This window comes from Ranitomeya variabilis, chromosome 2 (assembly GCF_051348905.1).
Source record: "Ranitomeya variabilis isolate aRanVar5 chromosome 2, aRanVar5.hap1, whole genome shotgun sequence".
Taxonomy (NCBI): Eukaryota; Metazoa; Chordata; class Amphibia; order Anura; family Dendrobatidae; genus Ranitomeya; species Ranitomeya variabilis.
In genome coordinates this window covers 222,705,767-222,729,003 of record NC_135233.1, presented here as the reverse complement: position 1 = coordinate 222,729,003, position 23,237 = coordinate 222,705,767, and the positions used below count along the sequence as shown (strand labels likewise).

The window sequence follows — 23,237 nt, the reverse complement described above, 5'->3', positions numbered from 1 at the left end:
TTTGTATCTGGACATTCACAGACACTGGCTGGTGACCGATTCACACAGCTTTACATTATTATCCTTATGTATTATAAAAGATGGCTGCACCACACAATACAATTTACCTTTTGCGTCATCCGTATTTCTTTATAGCTTGTAAGCTCTCCTGAGCAGGGCCCTCACTTGTCCTCTGAATTATTGAACCTGTTACTCTGCAATGTCTGATAGTATGTATTCATGTACCCTCTGAATTGTAAGTATTAATGCCTTTGTCATAAGGGTCCACGTAATGGTAGGTTTACGTGATGACTTCTCACGGCAGAATGCACAATTGATATCATTACAATGAAGAGTCTCACCTGGGAAACACTTCCCTTGGTCCTCAATGGCTTCTTCTCGGCAGAGGGGCTGACACTCTTGCTGCTGCCGCTCTGGGGGCTGCGTGCACGCTCCTCGCTGACTGAAGGCACGGCTGTTGGGGTCCCGGAGTGTTGCTCTCTAACATGGGGCATTGAAGAACTCAGAGAAACCCGCTGGGGGAATGTTTTTGAGCTTTGAGACATCCTGATAGAACACAGACATGTTTATATGTAGACAGCTCCATTGCAGAATGACAGATCCGTAGCTCAGGCTACAGATCCCTTTCCATACTAGGGTAAGATTTACAACCAATATGGAAGCTAAAGTCAGGACTGGAGAAGGACAGATGGAGGTATACAGATCGCTGTGCACAGTCCTTCTCTTGTTCCTTGGTATCCACATGCAGATACTAGTGCCATGCATGCGATATATTGGATACCAATGTACCAAGTATTTATTAAAGGCAAAAAAAAGTGGGCACACAGTGATCTGCAGAGGGGCCAATGGTATATTATACTAAATATTCATATCATCTCATTTTCACAAATTATTCCAGGTTTCACATATCAATTTGAGTAGGACCTCAATGTATGGACTTGCAGTGGATCTCCCCGAAATATGTCCATGAGGCTGTTGTGTCAGGACATGGTGGTCTGTACTTGGACCATGAAAGTCGCACCTTTGTGTTAGGCTGTTCTGTGCCCTAGTCTTCTACATTATAATGTAGATACTTCCGCACTAATGTGACCGATTCCAATAATAACATTATATTTGGGTATTGTGATCCAGTTAGATAGCAGGCACAAAGTTGATGTGCCGTAAATGTTAGCTAGCTGCTCAGATCGCCATGTATTTGACATTTATATGATGTTTAAAAATCTGATGTTGAGGGAAACGTCCTCTTTCCTTCAACAATATTTTTGACTGCATCTTCTGTTTTTAAGATTCAAGAAAAGACAGACGTGAAAAAGATCAGCAAACTTGTGCTCCATAATCAAGCCTCCTGGAGCCCTTCTGCAGACTGCTAAAGGAGAGACTGGTTCTTCTTAAAGGGAATCTGTCACTGGAACACAATGATGATCTGAGAGCATGATGTAGGGGCAGAGAGCCCGATTCCAGCGAGGTGTCACTTGTCTGCCTGCTTGCGGTCATTTTCATACAATCACTGGTTTCTGTGTTGCGAATCTACACCACTGATTGGCAGTTTTCTGTGTACACTGTATATTGACAGAAACTGTAGTCAGTGATGGGGGCGTGGCTGGACTAGGAAGCATGAGACGCCTAGTCCTGTAGTGATAATCTCCTGCTGATAAAACACTGTTTTTACTGAAACAGCAACACACAGCCTAGTAAGTGACATATTGCTGGAATCAGGCTCTCCACCTCTACATCATACTGTGCTCAGAATACTTAGCAAAATTCTGCTGACAGATACCCTTTAAGGAGCCCAGCCGAGCATGGAGTCTGATTGGCAACGCCATATGAGATGGAGCTGGCCTATAAGTCACTAACCGGCCCTTTACCAAACCTTGTAAAATTACCAATCTCATCTATAGTTGTCTGTTTCGAGATGGGTTGCACTGAAGTCAGCCAAACTCTGCTCTACACCTATGAAGGCAAGCACCCTGAAACGGGGATCTGTACTTGAGTTTGGTTATTATCTCTGGTCATGTGGCAATACTTATTAAAGGGTTGGACACTGGAGACACTCTCTATGTGCGTATTGGAAGAGACCTGTCAATCTAGCTGAGCGGAGAGGGTGAAACCTGCAGGTACCTACATCCGTGGATAGACATCATATTCACCACATCCCCCATTTTTCTGAAACATACAGATTTACAATAAAAGAGCTCATCTCCGATTCATGCGGCCGGTGGTTCGGGCAGAATGAATCATGTCCATCCACTGGTAAAACAGTAGAGCGAACATCTCAGTTAGAAAAGAGGATCCTCGATCACCCATTAGACATTCACCTTCTCACTGCTGATGGTTTTGTTTCCTCGGGAGAGATCCTTTGTCCACTTAATACAGAGGATCTTCTGCGCTGTGTCGTGGGCGATGACATGTGTCCAGAAATGATCCCACTAGCTGCGTCATGCAGGTGGGTTAAGGACCTCTCAGTTGGATGAGGCACGTATGGAGAAGAAGTTATTGGATGGCTTCGGTGGCTATCTAATTGTGTGTGCTGTTTCGACCTTTGAACATGGTGGCCATGAGGACTGACAGTCTGTAAATGGTCCTCATGATCCTGCGATGTCACAGATGTGAGAGAATCTAGCTCTCTCGTGTCTCGTATAGCCTCCTGTGTCCTGAGCGATGTCAAGTGGACCGGTGGTCTTCCTTTTTGTGACCTGATTGCATCTGAATGTCCCTGAGAAGGGGCATCCTGGGGGTGGTCGTGAGGTTTAGCGCTTTGTGGTGGCTGCTGCGGCCACTCTTCTAGCTCCGATCCAAGGGCATCAGGAAGAGACTTGAAGCTACTGTATCTGGAGAAAGGAAAGACAGTGGAAATTACTACTGATACTGGCATACCAAAGTCAAACACTTGTTTGCAAGGTGACAATGACAACGTTGCTTAAAGGGAATGTCTCACTGTTCAAAATGATAATAAATGTGCAAAGAATAGAAAGTTCTACAACTAATCATTGCTGTCACCTCTGGTCCCAAGTTCAGCAGCTCCACATCCTTCTGTGGCTCACATTATTAGCTAAGCCAGTCCCCTTTTCTGCTCATGTTTCAGCCATTGCAGATAAGGGGGGCTTGTTTAGCTATTGAAATAAGCAATGAAGGAACCCTCTTAAAAACCCTGATAATATGCTGACACTAGAAATTCTGGTCTGTGATGATCATGAGGACAAAAATGGAGCTACTGAACCCAGGACCAGAGTTTATAGATTGTAAAAGTTATAATGTACTATTTTACACCCATCTGACTCCCACAAAAAGCTAATTAAACCAGTGATATTGGTATTTAGGGGACTTAGCCCCTATAAAAATCATGTCGGTAGTATAGATTTTCATGGTTTAGTTGCTGCAAAAAACGTGTTTGCCAATGAGGGGGCTTCAGGGCACCCTTGGAGAGGCAAAGAGCTTGGAGCACCGATATGTTCTTTCTATTTGTATATTGAGCACTTTGTCATATCCTGATGGAGAGCTTGAAATCAATTCAGTGGCTCTGCACCTCTGCATGGACACTACAGGAGCCCAGCCGAGTTCACAGTGAGACTGCGGGTTCTCGGGTCCTGTCTGCGGCTGTCGCTCAGTGCTGTGCTGCAGACAGGAGCGAGTGATGAGAGCACGCAATAACACGGTCAGCGTGGCTGGGCTCCCGAAGTGTCCATGTGGAGGAGGTGTAAAGTCGCTTATTGAGCGCAGGTAGTGCCCTGTCAATCTCGATATGACAAAGTACTCAGTACTGATAGGGTGTCACGGTGAACGGAGCCCTTGGCCATGCAAAAAGTGCATCAATGCACCCCTCGTTTGCATACTAAATTATTTTTTTTTGCATCTAAACTATTAAAATCTATAGTACAGGTATGATTCTTATCCGAGTCCCCTACATACCCATATAGGTGATAAATTAGCAGTTTGGGGTGACAGGCGCTCTTTAATTAAAATGTTATTTATCTAGACAACCCCCTTAATGTTGAAATTAACTGAGCTAAGAAAGGAAATCTTCATACTTTACAATTATTACTATTATCTCATATCATGTAGATTTTATTTCCCATAACTTAGGCCACTATTATTAGCAGCAAAATTGAAAAACTCACGTAGATAGCAAGGTGCCATAGTCTCGCTCCACCTGCCTGTGCTTGTGGAGTAGGGGCTGAGGTAAGTATTCCGCTGGATCTTCCTTACTTAACGTCTCCACATCCGCTTTAGAGGCGCTGAGGGGCTGCGGAGAAGAGATCTGAAAGGACAGTGATGTAAGACATCTTTGTGGACGGTATCCAGGAGCAGGTACAGGTACGTACATTATATGAAGCATGTGTATGTCTTTATGATACTTGCCTGGGGGTATGGGGTTTGTAGAGCTGGAATAGGCGCTGAGGCTGATGGAACTGGAGCATTTCCTAAATGATGGGTTGTAATTTTGTCTCCAAGGTTATTTCTTAACTGAGAGTTTGGGGAAGACAAAGGAGAGTTTTCTACTTGTTCTTGCAATTCTTCCAGTTGGACGCCAAGTTGGAATATGGCTTCTTCCAGGTCCCTGTCCCAAAAGCATACAGATTGTACAACATGAAGCTTTACTATAGATCACCTACAAGAAACAAGTCTGTGAATATCACAAGCAGGGAGTTGGCCGCCGGCTTTCAGTGATAAAAAGCAATTGATCTTTCAGTTGCTTTTCATCACTGAAAGCCGGTGGCTCTCGCTAGAAATAAAATTAATTTTCTACCGGGTGTGGCATTTTCAGTACTGCGGACAGGCATCTTCATAACACCATCAACCTGCAGATTAACCCAGTATCTGCAGGTTAATAGCATTATTGGACCTGGCAGGTTCCCTTTAAAAGGGGCGTCCATTACTTGGACAACCCCGTTCTTAAATATTTTATACCCAGGCACTCACCTCCTGCACTAGCACCATTCCAGCGATGTTGATGCTCGATCTCCCGTTGGTCACGTTGCATTGTTATGCCAAGTGAGCCCTGCAGCTGATCACTCTGCCCTCAGACAAAACTTAGACATCCTAGTACTGCGGCCCACTAGCATTGGGGCCATAACAATGTCACGTGAGCACTGGCAAACTACGCGCCGACATCACTGGAATGGCACCAGTGTGGAAGGTGAGCATCTGTTGTTTTTGTTTTATGCTGGAAAATACAGTATAAAAGAAGGTGTTGTCCGATTAGTGGACCACTCCTGTAATGCTCAAATGAACCTAGACTTTACCTTTGTGGATCTAGCTCGCCAGTCAAGTGTCCAGAACCAGTGCGCTGCTGTTCTTGTGCCTTTAAATATCTTTGTTCCAGCAAATTCAAAGACCCTCGCAACTCCCTCACTGCCTGGAATGAAAAAGAGGGAATAGCAGATTAGACCACCATAGAAAGACATGCAGTAATGCGCCTAATAGTCAATTTTAAGAAGATGAAATAATTAAACAGTACTAAGTTCCTTTGGATCAATTTGGAAATGGAAATATTACCTGTTGTTGTTCTCCAGGAGTCAGGTTCCCGCTGTGCAGCAATTCTTCAAAAAGTTCCACCTGTCAGTAAGATTAATGCATATAAGTTACTACGAACATAATGAAAGTGCTGAGTCTGTAGTGTCTGTCAATTATATGCAAGGTACATTATTATTCTAACCCCTTCATCCACATAGATATAGGCTCAAACACTAAGCTATAGTTACATCCCTAAAGTTACAGCTGTAGCAACACAGTAAGTACACCATGACGCCAAAAAATATCTTTAGGCAGAAAACTCGATGTTGAAATCGAAAAAATACAAATAATTTTAGAATAAGTTGTGTGTACATGAGAAATAACTTCATCATATAAGGGCATGAAGTAGTATAATGAGTTTTCTCAATTTTCTGTTATACTTGGCACTAGTGGGTGGAAAGTAGCTGCTATGATGTCTCCCGTACACACTACACACATACATGAGAGATTCCTGCCCTCCTATCTCTATATACAGAAGCAGTGGCAGAATGGAGGACATTATACAGAAGTACTGAGCAGTGTATCTGTGAATTCAGCACTAAAGTGTGATAAACACGTCTTAGAATGAAGAAGCAGAAGCTCTACATCTTTGTCACTCTCCTCTTCCTCCTTACTCCCATTCTCCTCTCCATAGCTTTAATCTGATCCCTCTGAACTGGCAGGCAGTTTGTCTTGTTTTGACCAATGCAGGTTTTAGAATGAAAGATGATTTCAGGAGGTGAAGTGGCTCATATGTGGAGAAAGAAATAGATTTCTCTAACTAGAAATATTCTAAAGTTTCTTATATTTGGTTGTACTATTAATATCAGCAAGGTTTTGAACCGACAGTGTCCATGTAACATACCGCGAGCCATTAAACACGTTTAGTTGGATTTCAAGTTACAGTTTTCTGCATCAAGATATATTGCCGTATCATGATTTTTGTGTCAAGTTAAAAAATAATACATCTGTACTATATATTGAGCAACTTTATGAGAATTATAATGTAAAAAACAAAACAAAAATGTGCTTACTGTACAAATACAACACCAACCTCTCGGTAAAGGGCCTCTAAGTGAGACATGAGGGTGGAGGAAACGTCTTCAGGAGGATGAAGAGAGGATGAACCTGAGGTTTCTGGTAAGAAATGTGCCGAGGAGGTCATAGAAGGCTTCTGATGGTCAGAGGAACCTACATCAAAACACAAGAAATGCTTTTATGAAACTTTGCACTTTATTTGGAAATTTGTCTTCATTCCTGTAAAAAACTGCATGTAAGCGGCTTCCAAACTCCAGCTTTTCCCTGCTCTCTTTTTCTGCCTTCAGCTCCATTGATATCAGGACGTACTCATGTGGAGCACAGCTGATGGCAGTGATGGGTCATCCCCTGTCTCCTCCTCTGAGCGTCCTACTTATCATAATAATCTTGTACATCAGGCTTGACAGACCCTCACTGCCCCCTGTACAGTATACTATAATGCACGGGTGAGCAATTCATTTCCCCAAAGGGTCACATGAGAAATAATTCTGCTTATTATTATTTTAAATTTTTGTAATTTAATATTAAGCAGAATAAAGTATGCTGAGCAGCAGCTCCTGTTAATACATGTTAGGATAGGGCTTATTGTAACATGTATTCTTACCCTTTTTTTTTTTTAATTCGTTTATTAAGCAACAACAATAACAACAAAAAAAAAAAGAACGAATAGACATACATGGTTTAGACATACATGGTTTACATATATCCAGGTCCGCACAAATACACTCATCGTAATAATCATAAGAATGCAGTAAAAGTATGTAATGAGTTTTCATTGATATACGGTAAATCTCAGTATATACACCGGTGTATTCTTACCTTTTATTCAGTCTTAATTCAAGTTTTGTTAGTTTTGTGTTTAGAAAGTACAAGAAAATACAATACAAATAGTACAGGGGTAAAATATAACTATAAATCTATGCATATACACAATACATTGGGGGTATAGGGAAGGTTTTCCATCAATAGCCCGATCAAACATGTGTTTTTCCATATGAAAGATAGAGTCAAGTATATTTAATAAGGTATAGAGATAACTCGATCTACAGCCCTCCATACAATATAATGTCCCCACAGCGCCGTCCACCCACAGTATGATGTCCCCATAGTCCACTCTATCCACAGTATGATGTTCCCACAGTCCCCCCATACACAGTATGATGCCCCCCACACAGTAAAACACCCCAATAGCCCCCTCCCCTTACAGAATGATGTCCTCACACCCACACATAGTATGATATCCCCACATCCCCCCACACACGGTATGGTAACACTACAGGCCTCCACACACCATATGATGCCCCACATACAGTATGATGTCCCCACAGCCCCACACACTCAGTATGATGCCCCACTGCTACCACACACAATCATTGCCCCACAGCCCCCCACACAGTATGACCTCACAGCCCCCTCCCCACAGTATGATGCCCCACAGCCTCTGCATACAGTATGACACTGCCATAGTCCCCACACAGTATGATACCCCTACAGACCTTCACACACCATATGATGTCCCCACAGCCCCACACACTCAGTATGATGCCCCCACAAACAATGAATGCCCCATGGCCCCCAACACAGTATGAAGCTGCCATTGCCCCCCACACACAGTACCATACCACTACAGACCTTCACACACTATATGATGCCCCCACACAGTATGATGTCCCCATAGCCCCACACACACAGTATAACTTCCCCACAGCCCCCACACACAGTATGGTGCAGCCATAGCCCGTCACAAATATTATTTCCCCCAGCATCCACACACAGTATGATGCCTCCATAGCCCCTCACACACAGTACAATGTCCTCACAGCCCCCACGCAATATGATGCCTCCACAGACCCTCGTACAGTATGATGTCCCCACACACAAGTAACAATCTTTTAGCAGCAAATCATAAATGATCTTGACATACAGCGATCATTATGTGATATTATATGTTGGTCATATATTTAACTACACTGGAAAACAACAAATATCAATAGGACAGATTCTGTGCCCTAAGAGTTCTAGATAAACAAGTGATACAGTGACCTAGATATTGTAATGGTGAGATGCTCGGACGGCAGAAATAGTCTGGGCTGCAGCTGTGACTAAATATGTTTCCTCAGGAAAAGGAAGTTGAGCAAAAAGTTTGTAGAGGTTTGGAGATGTGAGAGAGGCGGCTAAAAGTGCAAAACCAGTGACACTTCCGCTCTGCTTTCAACTCGCCCAAGCATAATCTGGCACATACTTAACAGCTTTTCCAGGAGAGAAATGCTTTGCGGCACACAAACAGCGTCATTGGAAATATTTTGTAGCCATAGCCTATCAGAGGCCATACATCCACTAACCTGTTGTGAATTTGGTTTCTGGGCTCCCCCGGTGGTTTCTGGTGGTACTGCACTTGTGTGCTTCATCTCCTCTGTTCACCTGTTTCCATCAGGATGTGGGAGTTTTCTATTTAACCTTGCTCCTCAGTCATTTCTATGCCGGCCAACAATGTTACCAGAAGCCTTTCTGTTGCATGTTCCTGCTCCTAGACTACTATCAGCTAAGTTGGACTTGTAGTCCTAAGTTTGTTTTGCATTTTTGTTCCAGTTCTCTGTGATTGATTATTTCTGAGGCTGGAAGCTCTTGTGAGCTGAAATTGCCACTCTGGTGTCATGAGTTGATATTAGAGTCTTAAAGTAATTTCAGGATGGTGTTTTGAAAGGGTTTTCAGCTGACTGTGAAGTTCCCTTTTCTGTCTTCCTACTATCTAGTAAGCGGACCTCAATTTGCTAAACCTATCTTCATACTTCGTATGTCAATTTCCTCTGAAATCACCGACAATATATGTGGGGGCTACTGTCTGCCTTTTGGGGAAAATTTCTCTAGAGGTAAGCCAGGTCTGTATTTTCCTCTGCTAGGGTCAGTCAGTTCTCCGGCTGGCGCTGGGCGTCTAGGGATAAAACGTAGGCACGCTACCCGGCCACTGTTAGTTGTGCGGTAGGTTTAGCTCACAGTCAGCTCGAGTTCCCATCTTCCAAGAGCTAGTCCTTTTTGTATGCTTTACTATGTTCTCTTGCCATTGAGAACCATGACACTAACCCATCCCTCTGAATGTGGGGGCTGTCACTACACCCATCCCTCTGAATGCGGGGGCTGTCACTACACCCATACCTCTGAATGTGGGGCTGTCACTACACCCATCCCTCTGAATGTGAGGGCTGCCACTATACCCATCCCTCTGAATGTGGGGGCTGTCACTACACCCATCCCTCTGAATGTGGGGGCTGTCACTATACACATCCCTCTGAATGTGAGGGCTGCCACTATACCAATCCCTCTGAATGTGGGGCTGTCACTACACCCATCCCTCTGAATGTGAGAGCTGCCACTATACCCATCCCACTGAATGTGGGGGCTGCCACTATACCCATCCCTCTGAATGTGAGGGCTGCCACTATACCCATCCCTCTGAATGTGAGGGCTGCCACTATACCCATCCCTCTGAATGTGAGGGCGACCACTATACCCATCTGTCATGGTTCCCAATGGCAGGGGAACGTCAGGACACATAAATAACGAACGAGCTCTTGGGTGATGGAATCTCGAGCTGACCGTGAGCTAAACCTACCACACAACTAATAGTGGCCGGGGGGCGTGCCTAAGTTTTATCCCTAGACGTCTCTCGCCAGCCGGAGAACTAACTAACCTAGTAGAGGAAAAAACAGACCTGGCTTACCTCTAGGGAAATTCCCCCAAAAAGGAGACAGAAGCCCCCCACATATATTGACGGTGAGTTCAGAGGAAAAGACATACGCAGTATGAAGGTAGGTTCAGCAAAGCGAGGTCCGCTTACTAGATAGTAGAAAGATACAAAAGGGAACTGCACGGTCAGCTGAAAACCCTTTTAAAATACCATCCTGAAATTACTTTAAAACTCATGTGTCAACTCATGACACCGGAGTGGTAATTTCAGCCCACAAGAGCTTCCAGCTACAGAGAATGACTTAACTGTAAACTGGAACAAAAATGCAAACAAACTTAGGACTAAGAGTCCAACTTAGCTGATCAGTAGTCTAGGAGCAGGAACATGCAACAGAAAGGCTCTGGTTACATTGATGGCCGGCAAGGCAATGACTGAAGAGCAGGATTAAATAGGAACACCCCACTACTGATGAAAACAGGTGAACTGAGAAAGAAAACAGACCCGAGTCACCAGTACCACTAGCCACCACCAGAAGGAGCCCAAAAGCAGATTCACAACAGTACCCCCCCCTCAAGGAGGGGGCACCGAACCCTCACAAGAACCACCAGGGCGATCCGGATGAGCCCTATGAAAGGCACGAACCAAATCAGAGGCGTGAACATCAGAAGCAGTTACCCAAGAATTATCTTCTTGACCATAGCCCTTCCACTTAACCAGATATTGTAGTCTCCATCTGGAAATACGGGAGTCCAAGATTTTCTCTACAACATACTCCAATTCACCCTCAACCAGCACAGGAGCAGGAGGCTCGGTAGAAGGAACAACCGGCACCTCATACCTCCGCAACAACGACCGATGGAAGACATTATGGATAGCGAAAGATGCCGGAAGGTCTAAACGAAAGGATACAGGGTTAAGAATCTCCAAAATCCTATAAGGACCGATGAACCGAGGCTTAAACTTAGGAGAAGAAACCCTCATAGGGACAAAACGGGAAGACAACCACACCAAGTCCCCAACACGAAGACGAGGACCAACACGACGACGGCGGTTAGCAAAATGCTGAGTCTTCTCCTGGGACAACTTCAAATTGTCCACCACCTGTCCCCAAATCCGATGCAACCTATCCACCATAGTATCCACCCCCGGACAATCCGAAGACTCCACCTGACCGGAAGAAAAACGAGGGTGAAACCCCGAATTGCAAAAGAAAGGAGAAACCAAAGTGGCAGAACTAGCCCGATTATTGAGGGCAAACTCTGCCAACGGCAAAAAGGCAACCCAGTCATCCTGATCCGCAGACACAAAACACCTCAAATAAGTCTCCAAGGTCTGATTAGTTCGCTCAGTCTGGCCATTAGTCTGAGGATGGAACGCAGACGAAAAAGACAAATCAATGCCCATCCTAGCACAGAATGCCCGCCAAAATCTAGACACGAACTGGGTCCCCCTGTCAGAAACGATATTTTCCGGAATACCATGCAAGCGAACCACATTTTGAAAAAACAGAGGAACCAATTCGGATGAGGAAGGCAACTTAGGCAAGGGTACCATCCTAACCATGAACCATCTTTGAAAAACGGTCACACATCACCCAGATGACAGACATTTTCTGAGAAGCAGGGAGATCAGAAATAAAATCCATAGAGATGTGAGTCCAAGGCCTCTTCGGAATAGGCAAGGATAACAACAATCCGCTAGCCCGAGAACAACAAGGCTTGGCCCGAGCACAAACATCACAAGACTGCACAAAAACTCGTACGTCTCGAGACAGGGAAGGCCACCAGAAGGACCTAGCCACCAAATCCCTAGTACCAAAGATTCCAGGATGACCTGCCAATGCAGAAGAATGAACCTCCGAGATGACTCTGCTGGTCCAATCATCAGGAACAAACAGTCTATCAGGCGGGCAATGATCAGGTCTATCCGCCTGAAACTCCTGCAAAGCCCGTCGCAGGTCTGGGGAAACAGCAGATAATATCACCCCATCCTTAAGGATACCTGTAGGTTCAGAATCACCAGGGGAATCAGGCTCAAAACTCCTAGAAAGGGCATCTGCCTTCACATTTTTAGAACCTGGTAGGTATGAGACCACAAAATTAAACCGAGAGAAAAACAACGACCAGCGCGCCTGTCTAGGATTCAGGCGCTTGGCAGACTCAAGATAAATCAGATTCTTGTGATCGGTCAATACCACCACCTGATGTCTAGCCCCCTCAAGCCAATGACGCCACTCCTCAAAAGCCCACTTCATAGCCAAAAGCTCCCGATTACCAATATCATAGTTTCGCTCGGCGGGCGAAAATTTTCGAGAAAAGAACGCACAAGGTCTCATCACGGAGCAGTCGGAACTTTTCTGCGACAAAACCGCCCCAGCTCCGATCTCGGAAGCGTCGACCTCAACCTGAAAAGGAAGAGCAACATCAGGCTGACGCAACACAGGGGCAGAAGAAAAGCGGCGCTTAAGCTCCCGAAAGGCCTCCACAGCAGCAGGGGACCAATCAGTAACATCAGCACCCTTTTTAGTCAAATCAGTCAAAGGTTTAGCAACATCCGAAAAACCAGTTATAAATCGACGATAAAAATTAGCAAAGCCCAAGAATTTCTGTAGGCTCTTAAGAGAAGTAGGTTGCGACCAATCACAAATAGCCCGAACCTTGACAGGATCCATCTCAATGGAAGAAGGGGAAAAAATGTACCCCAAAAAAGAAATCTTTTGAACCCCAAAAATACACTTAGAACCCTTCACACACAAGGAATTAGCCCGCAAAACCTGAAAAACCCTCCTGACTTGTTGGACATGAGAGTCCCAGTCATCCGAAAAAATCAAAATATCATCCAGATACACAATCATAAATTTATCCAAATATTCACGGAAAATGTTATGCATAAAGGACTGAAAGACTGAAGGGGCATTTGAAAGACCAAAAGGCATTACCAAATACTCAAAATGGCCCTCGGGCGTATTAAATGCGGTTTTCCACTCATCCCCCTGCTTAATTCGCACCAAATTATACGCCCCACGAAGATCAATCTTAGAGAACCACTTAGCCCCCTTTATTCGAGCAAACAAATCAGTCAGCAGTGGCAAAGGATACTGATATTTGACTGTAATTTTATTCAAGAGTCGATAATCAATACACGGCCTCAAAGAGCCATCTTTTTTAGATACAAAGAAAAAACCGGCTCCTAAGGGAGATGAAGAAGGACGAATATGTCCCTTTTCCAGAGACTCCTTAATATACTCTCGCAGCAAGGAAATTACAATCTTAACCTGCTGTGCGGGATCTCCAGCGGAGCGAGGTCTCAGAGAAAGAAATAATTTACAATTATATTTGAAATTCAGAAAACGAGATCTATCTCCGGAGAAAAACTCTGGTATAGGAATTCTAGGTTCAGATATAGGAGCATGTATAACAAAATCCTGTAAATTTTGAACTTTTGTGGCAAGATTATTCAAACCTGTAGCCAAACTCTGAGGATCCATTTTAAGCAGGTGAGATCAGAGCCATTCAAGGGTTAGAAGGAGAGGGAGACAAAGACTGCAATTAGAGCTGAAATGCAACTGATTCAACTATAGAGCAAACACAGAGGGAAAAAAAAAAAAATTTGCAGACTTCTTTTTATCTCCTTTCTTCTGCCAACAGTTTTAACACGTGGCCGGCCATACTGTCATGGTTCCCAATGGCAGGGGAACGTCAGGACACATAAATAACGAACGAGCTCTTGGGTGATGGAATCTCGAGCTGACCGTGAGCTAAACCTACCACACAACTAATAGTGGCCGGGGGGCGTGCCTAAGTTTTATCCCTAGACGTCTCTCGCCAGCCGGAGAACTAACTACCCTAGTAGAGGAAAAAACAGACCTGGCTTACCTCTAGGGAAATTCCCCCAAAAAGGAGACAGAAGCCCCCCACATATATTGACGGTGAGTTCAGAGGAAAAGACATACGCAGTATGAAGGTAGGTTCAGCAAAGCGAGGTCCGCTTACTAGATAGTAGAAAGATACAAAAGGGAACTGCACGGTCAGCTGAAAACCCTTTTAAAATACCATCCTGAAATTACTTTAAAACTCATGTGTCAACTCATGACACCGGAGTGGTAATTTCAGCCCACAAGAGCTTCCAGCTACAGAGAATTACTTAACTGTAAACTGGAACAAAAATGCAAACAAACTTAGGACTAAGAGTCCAACTTAGCTGATCAGTAGTCTAGGAGCAGGAACATGCAACAAAAAGGCTCTGGTTACATTGATGGCCGGCAAGGCAATGACTGAAGAGCAGGATTAAATAGGAACACCCCAATACTGATGAAAACAGGTGAACTGAGAAAGAAAACAGACCCGAGTCATCAGTACCACTAGCCACCACCAGAAGGAGCCCAAAAGCAGATTCACAACACCCATCCCTCTGAATGTGAGGGCTGCCACTATACCCATCCCTCTGAATGTGAGGGCTGCCACTATACCCATCCCTCTGAATGTGGCGGCTGCCATTATACCCATCCCTCTGGTTCCTGGGAGGACTGATCACCCAGGAGGCTTGCGAATTCTTCCAGGAATTTGAGAGTTCTTCCCTTTTTTCAGGATCCTCCCAGAAGTTTCGGGAGATTTGGCAACTATTCCTTGGCATAATCTAATATTTGTAAGGCTGGAACCACACACATATTTATGGCAATACTTGATAGAGGTTATGTCCTAATCAGGAGTGGATACAAAATAAATGGAAACTATACAGGAAGAACTTGTAGTTCTCTAACCTGTTGGATTCATTTTTGGATAAAAAATGGCACCTGAAACTGCAAGTTTGCTTCCATAATAAAGAGGATCCGTGCTCACCACTGTGTTTAGTTAAAATGGTTTTCCGGGCTAGAACTAAATGTCTGTAATGCCTGAATCATACTACAGATAGCCAAATGCTGACTGTGTGCATTAGACACACTGTTAGGACTCCTCTTTGTTGCCTGCTTCAGCAGTCCTGACGTGATTGCAAGTACGCAATATGCATATGGGCGATCATGTGCTGACAAGCAAGTCTTCCTGCTTTTCTCTATGTTTTATTTAGAGAAGCGGATCAGAGGCTAGTTGGCTCATGACCGTAAAGCACATACTTGTGGTCGTGGTATGACCACTCGTGCAGGCAACAGAGGAGAATCCTGACAGTGTGCACAATGCATATTGTCAGGATTCATCTATATGAAGGTGTAGCTCTGCTGCCCCGGCCCGCTCCCCGGTCTGCACCTGTGTTCTTGGCGCCACCGCTTCAGTGCGGTACCCGGTGGGGACACCGGTCTCCTGGGTCTTCCGTTCCATGTCCCGCGCTGCCTGCTCCTGCTTCCTGGACGATGCGCGCGTCCCACAGATCTCCTGGCACACCACTAAGAGTGCATGCGCACCCACTCCTGGTCTCTTAAAGAGGCAGCGCGCCCTTTTCAAATTAGGTCTCAGCCAATGGCTGAGTGTTTTGTACTATTTCAGGCACCTCTGCCCTTAAGGGGGTGCCTGAGCAACAAGTGTTTCCTGTTGCTATTCCCATGTTCCCCGTACCTGTGGGCCAGTATTCCGCCTGCATCCTGCTAACCTTGTCTGTTTCCTTAGAGTGCCAGCCTTTCTACGTCTCCTTGGACGACGCCTGAACTCCAGGCGCCAGCTCTTTCCTGCTCCAGCCCGCTACCTGGTTCTGCTGCTTGCCTTCTACCGAGTCACCGCTACCTGCAACTCCTGCCACTCCTGCCAGTCCGCCTGTTCCGCTGGGTCAGCTTCTACGTGTCCGGGGTCTAACTAGAGGTAGCACCTGCGTCCCTCGGGCATTCCATTCCGATCCTGTTCGAAGGGTCTTACTACGGGTGTCTGAGGCTCACATAGTCACGCCCCCTTTGGAGCCCCCCAGACCGTGGTCCCGTGGTTCCACAAAAATTGCAATAAACGAATGTACACTGCAACATCTGTACCTCCGTTTCCATTTGTTACAGAAATCACTGCAGGAATTTAGTTTTAGCTTGTGAAAACCCCTTTAAGGGAGTTTGACGCCCTTTATTTTTCTGAATGAGAGACATTACGAGTCAACTTTGGAGGATATATCATGGTATCTGGGCTGCGCTTGCAGGAAATAATAATCCTTGATGGTATAAAGTTAAGGTTTTTACTCAACCAACGTGTTTCGGTGCCTTTTTCAAGATATAAAAACAAATGTCAATGAATCCAAGCATATTCAATCTCTGTGCACTTCATCTGACTGTCAGCTGCAGCTTGTTTTCAGCAGTAAGCAATCTCGGCAGCAGCAGGGAGGAAGGACACTGAGGAGCTGTCAATCAGGCTAGGTGGGTGGGGATTGAGTTTACTGTTATGATCCGGTGACCGTGGAGCCGCATGAGAGACTTTCTCAGGAGTAGGTGGTACCTGTACTGACCGCAAACCCCTAACTAACACCGCAACTAGAAGTAGCCGTGGGATGTACCTAACAAGTCCTAGACACCTCGACACAGCCGGAGGACTAAATACCCCTAAAGATGGAAATGGGAATTCTATCTTGCCTCAGAGCAGAACCCCAAAGGATAGGCAGCCCCCCACAAATATTGACTGTGAGTATAAGAGGAAAGACACAGGCAGGCAGAAAAACAGGATTTAGCAAAAGAGGCACTTCTAGCTAAATAGAAAAGGACAGGACAGAATTCTAAGCGGTCAGTATTAAAATCCTAAAAATATCCACAGCAGATAATACAAATATTCTACATCTAACTAAAGACATAGAAAGTATATCTGCATCTCCTGAGAATCCAGCATGACTGAAAAATCCAAACAAAGTCTAAGCTGGACAAAAACACAATGAATTGCACTGAATTGCAAAGCACACTGCATGTGTGCACAGAGACAAAAAACAGACACTTATCTTAGCTAAATTGGCAGCAGGGCATGAGGAGCCAGAGAGAGATGCAATCCCTCCAAAAACAATGGACAACTGGCAAGGACTCATGGATCCTGCAAACCTAAATACCTAGTGGAGCTGCAATCAGCAGAAACACCTGCCCTGGATTACAACCCCAAGACAACTGCACTACCACCAACAACCACCGGAGGGAGCCCAAGAGCAGAATTCACAACACTACCCCCACCCTTGAAGAGGGGTCACCGAACCCTCACCAGAGCCCCCAGGCCGATCAGGACGAGCCAGATGAAAGGCACGGACCAAATCAGCAGCATGGACATCAGCGGCAAAAACCCAAGAATTATCCACCTGGCCATAACCCTTCCATTTGACAAGGTACTGAAGCCTCCGCCTCGAAAATCCAAAATCTTCTCAACCACATACTCCAACTCCCCATCAACCAACACAGGAGCAGGAGGATCAACAGAGGGAACAACGGGCACCACATATTTCCGCAATAAAGATTGATGGAAAACATTATGGATGGCAAAAGAGGCCGGAAGGGCCAAACGAAAAGACACCGGATTGATAATCTCAGAAATCCTATAAGGACCAATAAACCGAGGCTTAAACTTAGGGGAAGAAACCTTCATAGGAACATGACGGGAAGACAACCAGACCAAATCCCCAACCCGAAACCGGGAACCAACACACCGACGACGGTTAGCAAAACGCTGAGCCTCCTCCTGAGACAACACCAATTTGTCCACCACATGAGCCCAAATCTGCTGCAACCTATCAACCACAGAATCCACACCAGGACAATCAGAAGGTTCAACTTGCCCCGAAGAAAAACGAGGATGAAAACCAAAATTACAAAAGAAGGGCGAAACCAAGGTAGCCGAACTAGCCCGATTATTAAGGGCAAACTCGGCCAATGGCAAGAAAGCCACCCAATCATCCTGATCAGCAGACACAAAGCATCTCAAATAAGTTTCCAAAGTCTGATTAGTTCGCTCGGTCTGGCCATTTGTCTGAGGATGAAATGCGGAAGAAAAAGACAAATCAATGCCCAGCCTAGCACAAAAGGCCCGCCAAAACCTAGAAACAAACTGGGAACCTCTGTCGGACACAATATTCTCCGGAATACCATGCAAACGAACCACATGCTGAAAAAACAACGGAACCAAATCAGAAGAAGAAGGCAATTTAGGCAAAGGCACCAAATGAACCATCTTATAAAACCGGTCACAAACCACCCAGATAACCGACATCCTCTGGGAAACCGGAAGATCCGAAATAAAATCCATAGAAATATGCGTCCAGGGCCTCTCAGGGACCGGCAAAGGCAATAGCAACCCACTAGCACGGGAACAACAAGGCTTGGCCCGCGCACAAGTCCCACAGGACTGCACAAAAGAACGCACATCACGCGACAAAGAAGGCCACCAAAAGGACCTACCAACCAAATCTCTGGTACCAAAAATACCAGGATGGCCAGCCAACACAGAACAATGAACCTCAGAAATCACTCTACTAGTCCATCTATCAGGAACAAACAGTTTCCCCACTGGACAGCGGTCAGGTTTGTCAGCCTGAAATTCCTGCAGAACCCGTCGCAAATCAGGGGAAATGGCAGAAAGGACCACCCCTTCCTTCAGAATGCCGACCGGCTCAAGTACCTCAGGAGAATCAGGCAAAAAACTCCTAGAGAGGGCATCAGCCTTAATATTCTTAGAACCCGGAAGATACGAGACCACGAAATCAAAACGGGAGAAAAACAGGGACCATCGAGCCTGTCTAGGATTCAGCCGTTTGGCAGATTCGAGGTAAATCAGATTTTTATGATCGGTCAAGACCACAATACGATGCTTGGCTCCCTCAAGCCAATGTCGCCATTCCTCAAACGCCCACTTCATAGCCAACAACTCCCGATTGCCGACATCATAATTGCGTTCAGCAGGCGAAAACTTACGGGAAAAGAAGGCACACGGTTTCATCAAGGAACCATCAGAATTCCTCTGAGACAAAACGGCCCCTGCCCCAATCTCAGAAGCGTCAACCTCAACCTGAAACGGAAGAGAAACATCTGGCTGATGCAACACCGGGGCAGAAGTAAATCGGCGTTTAAGCTCCTGAAAGGCAGAGACAGCCACAGAGGACCAATTCGTTACATCAGCGCCTTTCTTCGTCAAATCGGTCAGGGGTTTAACCACACTGGAGAAGTTAGCAATGAAACGGCGATAAAAATTAGCAAAGCCCAAAAATTTCTGAAGGCTCTTCGCGGATGTGGGTTGAATCCAATCATGAATGGCCTGAACCTTAACCGGATCCATCTCTATAGATGAGGGAGAAAAAATTAAGCCCCAAAAAGAAACCTTCTGCACTCCAAAGAGACACTTAGACCCCTTCACAAACAAAGCATTATCACGAAGGATCTGAAATACCATCCTGACCTGTTTCACATGAGACTCCCAATCATCGGAAAAAATTAAGATATCATCCAAATATACAATCATGAATTTATCAAGATAATTCCGGAAGATATCATGCATGAAGGACTGAAAAACAGATGGAGCATTAGAGAGCCCGAATGGCATCACAAGGTATTCAAAATGGCCTTCGGGTGTATTAAACGCAGTTTTCCATTCGTCACCCTGCTTAATACGAACAAGATTATATGCCCCCCGAAGGTCAATTTTAGTAAACCAACTAGCCCCCTTAATCCTGGCAAACAAATCGGAAAGCAAAGGTAAAGGGTATTGAAACTTGACCGTGATCTTATTCAAGAGGCGATAATCAATACAGGGTCTCAAGGAGCCATCCTTCTTAGCAACAAAAAAAATCCCGCTCCCAACGGTGAAGAAGATGGCCGAATATGCCCTTTCTCCAAAGACTCCTTAACATAACTCCGCATGGCGGTATGTTCAGGCACAGACAGGTTGAAAAGTCGGCCCTTAGGAAACTTACAGCCTGGCATCAAGTCAATAGCACAATCACAGTCCCTATGCGGTGGAAGGGAACTGGACTTGGGCTCATCGAATACATCCTGAAAATCAGACAAAAACTCTGGAACTTCAGAAGAGGAGGAAGAGGAGATTGACATCACAGGAACGTCATTATGAACCCCCTGACAACCCCAACTAGTCACAGACATAGACTTCCAATCCAACACAGGATTATGTATCTGCAACCATGGAAAACCCAGCACAATAGCATCATGCAAATTATGCAACACCAGAAAACGACAATCTTCCTGATGGGCTGGCGCCATGCACATGGTCACCTGTGTCCAAAACTGGGGTTTATTTTTAGCCAAAGGTGTAGCATCAATGCCCCTTAAGGGAATAGGGTTCTGCAAAGACTGCAAGGGGAAACCACAACGCCTGGCAAATTCAAAGTCCATTAAGTTCAAAGCGGCGCCTGAATCCACAAACGCCATGACAGAAAATGACGACAATGAGCAGATCAAGGTCACAGATAACAGAAATTTAGGTTGTACAGTTCCGATGGTAACTGAACTAGCGATTCTCTTTGTACGCTTTGGGCAGACTGAAATGATGTGAGAAGCATCGCCACAATAAAAACACAACCTATTCTGACGTCTGAATCCTTGTTGTTCCGTTCTAGACAGAATACTATCACACTGCATAGGCTCAGGCATCTGCTCTGAGGACAACGCCACAGCGCGCACAGTTCTGCGCTCCCGCAAGCGCCGATCAATCTGAATGGCCAGAGACATAGAATCACTCAGACCAACAGGCGTGGGAAACCCCCCTATCACTAAAATATATAACTAATTGTTGGAAACATTTGAGGGGTTAAATAATCTTATACATGGCAGGCACGTCCTTTTACTCCCTCCGGAGGAGGAGCGGGTCTATCCCATCCTCCGGACCGGTAATGTCAGCTTATTACTATGTGCCGCATTAGGATAGAAGTCGCAGAGTAACTACGCGACCCCCTCGTTACATGTGGAGAGGCTTGCGTGTCATCATGCGTTCCATGAGGACACACCTCTGAAGGGGGCGTATCGCACTATAGATCATGTGACCGCCAGGCAACCGGAAATGGAGCTCCGGCAATCCACACGCGTTGAGAGATGGATACTTCAGTATAAAAAGTAAGGTATCGCACGCGCGGTGACTCACCCTCCTAAGTGTGCATATCTGCATGGTGAATGGCACACTTGCTGCTATATTGAACGACCTCTCCCCTGATGACTGGGAAACAAGAAACGCGTTGGGAGATTCTGTTATGAAGGAGGACGTAGGGAGAGTTGGATGAGACTTTGAGTAATGAGGTCTTGAAAAAGGGCAAGTGGAGAGCCCCCTCATGAATAGAAGCATCGCAACCCATCCTGATCCAGACCGTGAAACAAGGGACCTTATTTGGTGAGATTGTTCCTATATTTCAACGGCTAATATAAGTGGCATACATAGATTAGACCACTTTAAGAAGCACTCTTTTTCTTGTTGCGGGAGTGATATCCCATATATTGATAAAAAGTGCATTGTGCTGGAGACTATGGTGCATGATTGAAGCACTAAGGAGTATCTATATGTTGTTTGTTATGTATTACGTGGATTTTATGAGACATTATAGCTCATTTTAAATAGATAAGATTAAAGGTTATATTTTATTAATTACTTAACTACAGCCCTACCTTGCTATTTTTCGTTTTTGAACTGATTGGTGGCACTAGACTATTTAAATCGTGGGAAACCCCACCATAACATCTTTAACAGATTCAGAAAGACCCTTTCTGAAAATTGCCGCCAAAGCATCCTCATTCCATTTAGTCAGCACAGACCATTTTCTACATTTCTGACAATACAATTCTGCCGCTTCTTGACCCTGAGACAGGGCCAACAAGGTCTTCTCCACTTGATCCACAGAATTTGGTTCATCATATAATAATCCTAGAGCCTGAAAAAAGGCATCTACATTAAGCAAGGCCGGATTCCCAGATTCCAGGGAAAATGCCCAATCCTGAGGGTCGCCACGCAGCAGGGAGATGACAATTTTAACCTGCTGAATGGGATCACCAGAGGAACGAGGTTTCAGAGCAAAAAACAGTTTACAGTTGTTTTTAAAACTTAAAAATTTGGACCTGTCACCAAAAAACTAATCAGGAGTAGGAATCCTAGGCTCTAAAAGCGGAGTCTGAACAATATAATTAGAAATACCCTGTACCCTAGCAGCAAGCTGGTCTACACGAGAAACTAATCCCTGAACATCCATGCTAGCACAAGACTCCTCAGTCACCCAGAGGAAAAGAGGGAAGAAAAGACAAAGCAGGCTACAGAAAAAAAAATGGCTCTTTCTTCCCTTCTTCTGAGATGCATTTAACTTATTGTTGGCCAGTTGTACTGTTATGATCCGGTGACCGTGGAGCCGCATGAGAGACTTTCTCAGGAGTAGGTGGTACCTGTACTGACCGCAAACCCCTAACTAACACCGCAACTAGAAGTAGCCGTGGGATGTACCTAACAAGTCCTAGACACTTCGACACAGCCGGAGGACTAAATACCCCTAAAGATGGAAATGGGAATTCTATCTTGCCTCAGAGCAGAACCCCAAAGGATAGGCAGCCCCCCACAAATATTGACTGTGAGTATAAGAGGAAAGACACAGGCAGGCAGAAAAACAGGATTTAGCAAAAGAGGCACTTCTAGCTAAATAGAAAAGGACAGGACAGAATTCTAAGCGGTCAGTATTAAAATCCTAAAAATATCCACAGCAGATAATACAAATATTCTACATCTAACTAAAGACATAGAAAGTATATCTGCATCTCCTGAGAATCCAGCATGACTGAAAAATCCAAACAAAGTCTAAGCTGGACAAAAACACAATGAATTGCACTGAATTGCAAAGCACACTGCATGTGTGCACAGAGACAAAAAAAACAGACACTTATCTTAGCTGAATTGGCAGCAGGGCATGAGGAGCCAGAGAGAGATGCAATCCCTCCAAAAACAATGGACAACTGGCAAGGACTCATGGATCCTGCAAACCTAAATACCTAGTGGAGCTGCAATCAGCAGAAACACCTGCCCTGGATTACAACCCCAAGACAACTGCACTACCACCAACAACCACCGGAGGGAGCCCAAGAGCAGAATTCACAACAGTTTACACTCTCAGGAAATATTAT

General features: G+C 45.1%; 1 protein-coding gene across 4 annotated transcripts in view; it reads right to left on the bottom strand.

Annotated features, from left to right (window-relative positions):
• AKNA (AT-hook transcription factor) overlaps positions 1–23,237 on the bottom strand; it is a 46,589-nt gene that overhangs the window by 13,106 nt on the left and 10,246 nt on the right. For all 4 annotated transcript variants that reach the window (XM_077283712.1, XM_077283714.1, XM_077283713.1 and 1 more), the window contains 7 exons: positions 6,545–6,681; positions 5,494–5,553; positions 5,241–5,353; positions 4,357–4,555; positions 4,116–4,255; positions 2,316–2,828; positions 342–546 (listed from right to left, as the gene is read on the bottom strand). In XM_077283712.1, the coding sequence (XP_077139827.1) occupies positions 342–546; positions 2,316–2,828; positions 4,116–4,255; positions 4,357–4,555; positions 5,241–5,353; positions 5,494–5,553; positions 6,545–6,681 (1,367 nt within the window). The remainder of the gene's footprint in view (positions 1–341; positions 547–2,315; positions 2,829–4,115; positions 4,256–4,356; positions 4,556–5,240; positions 5,354–5,493; positions 5,554–6,544; positions 6,682–23,237) is intronic.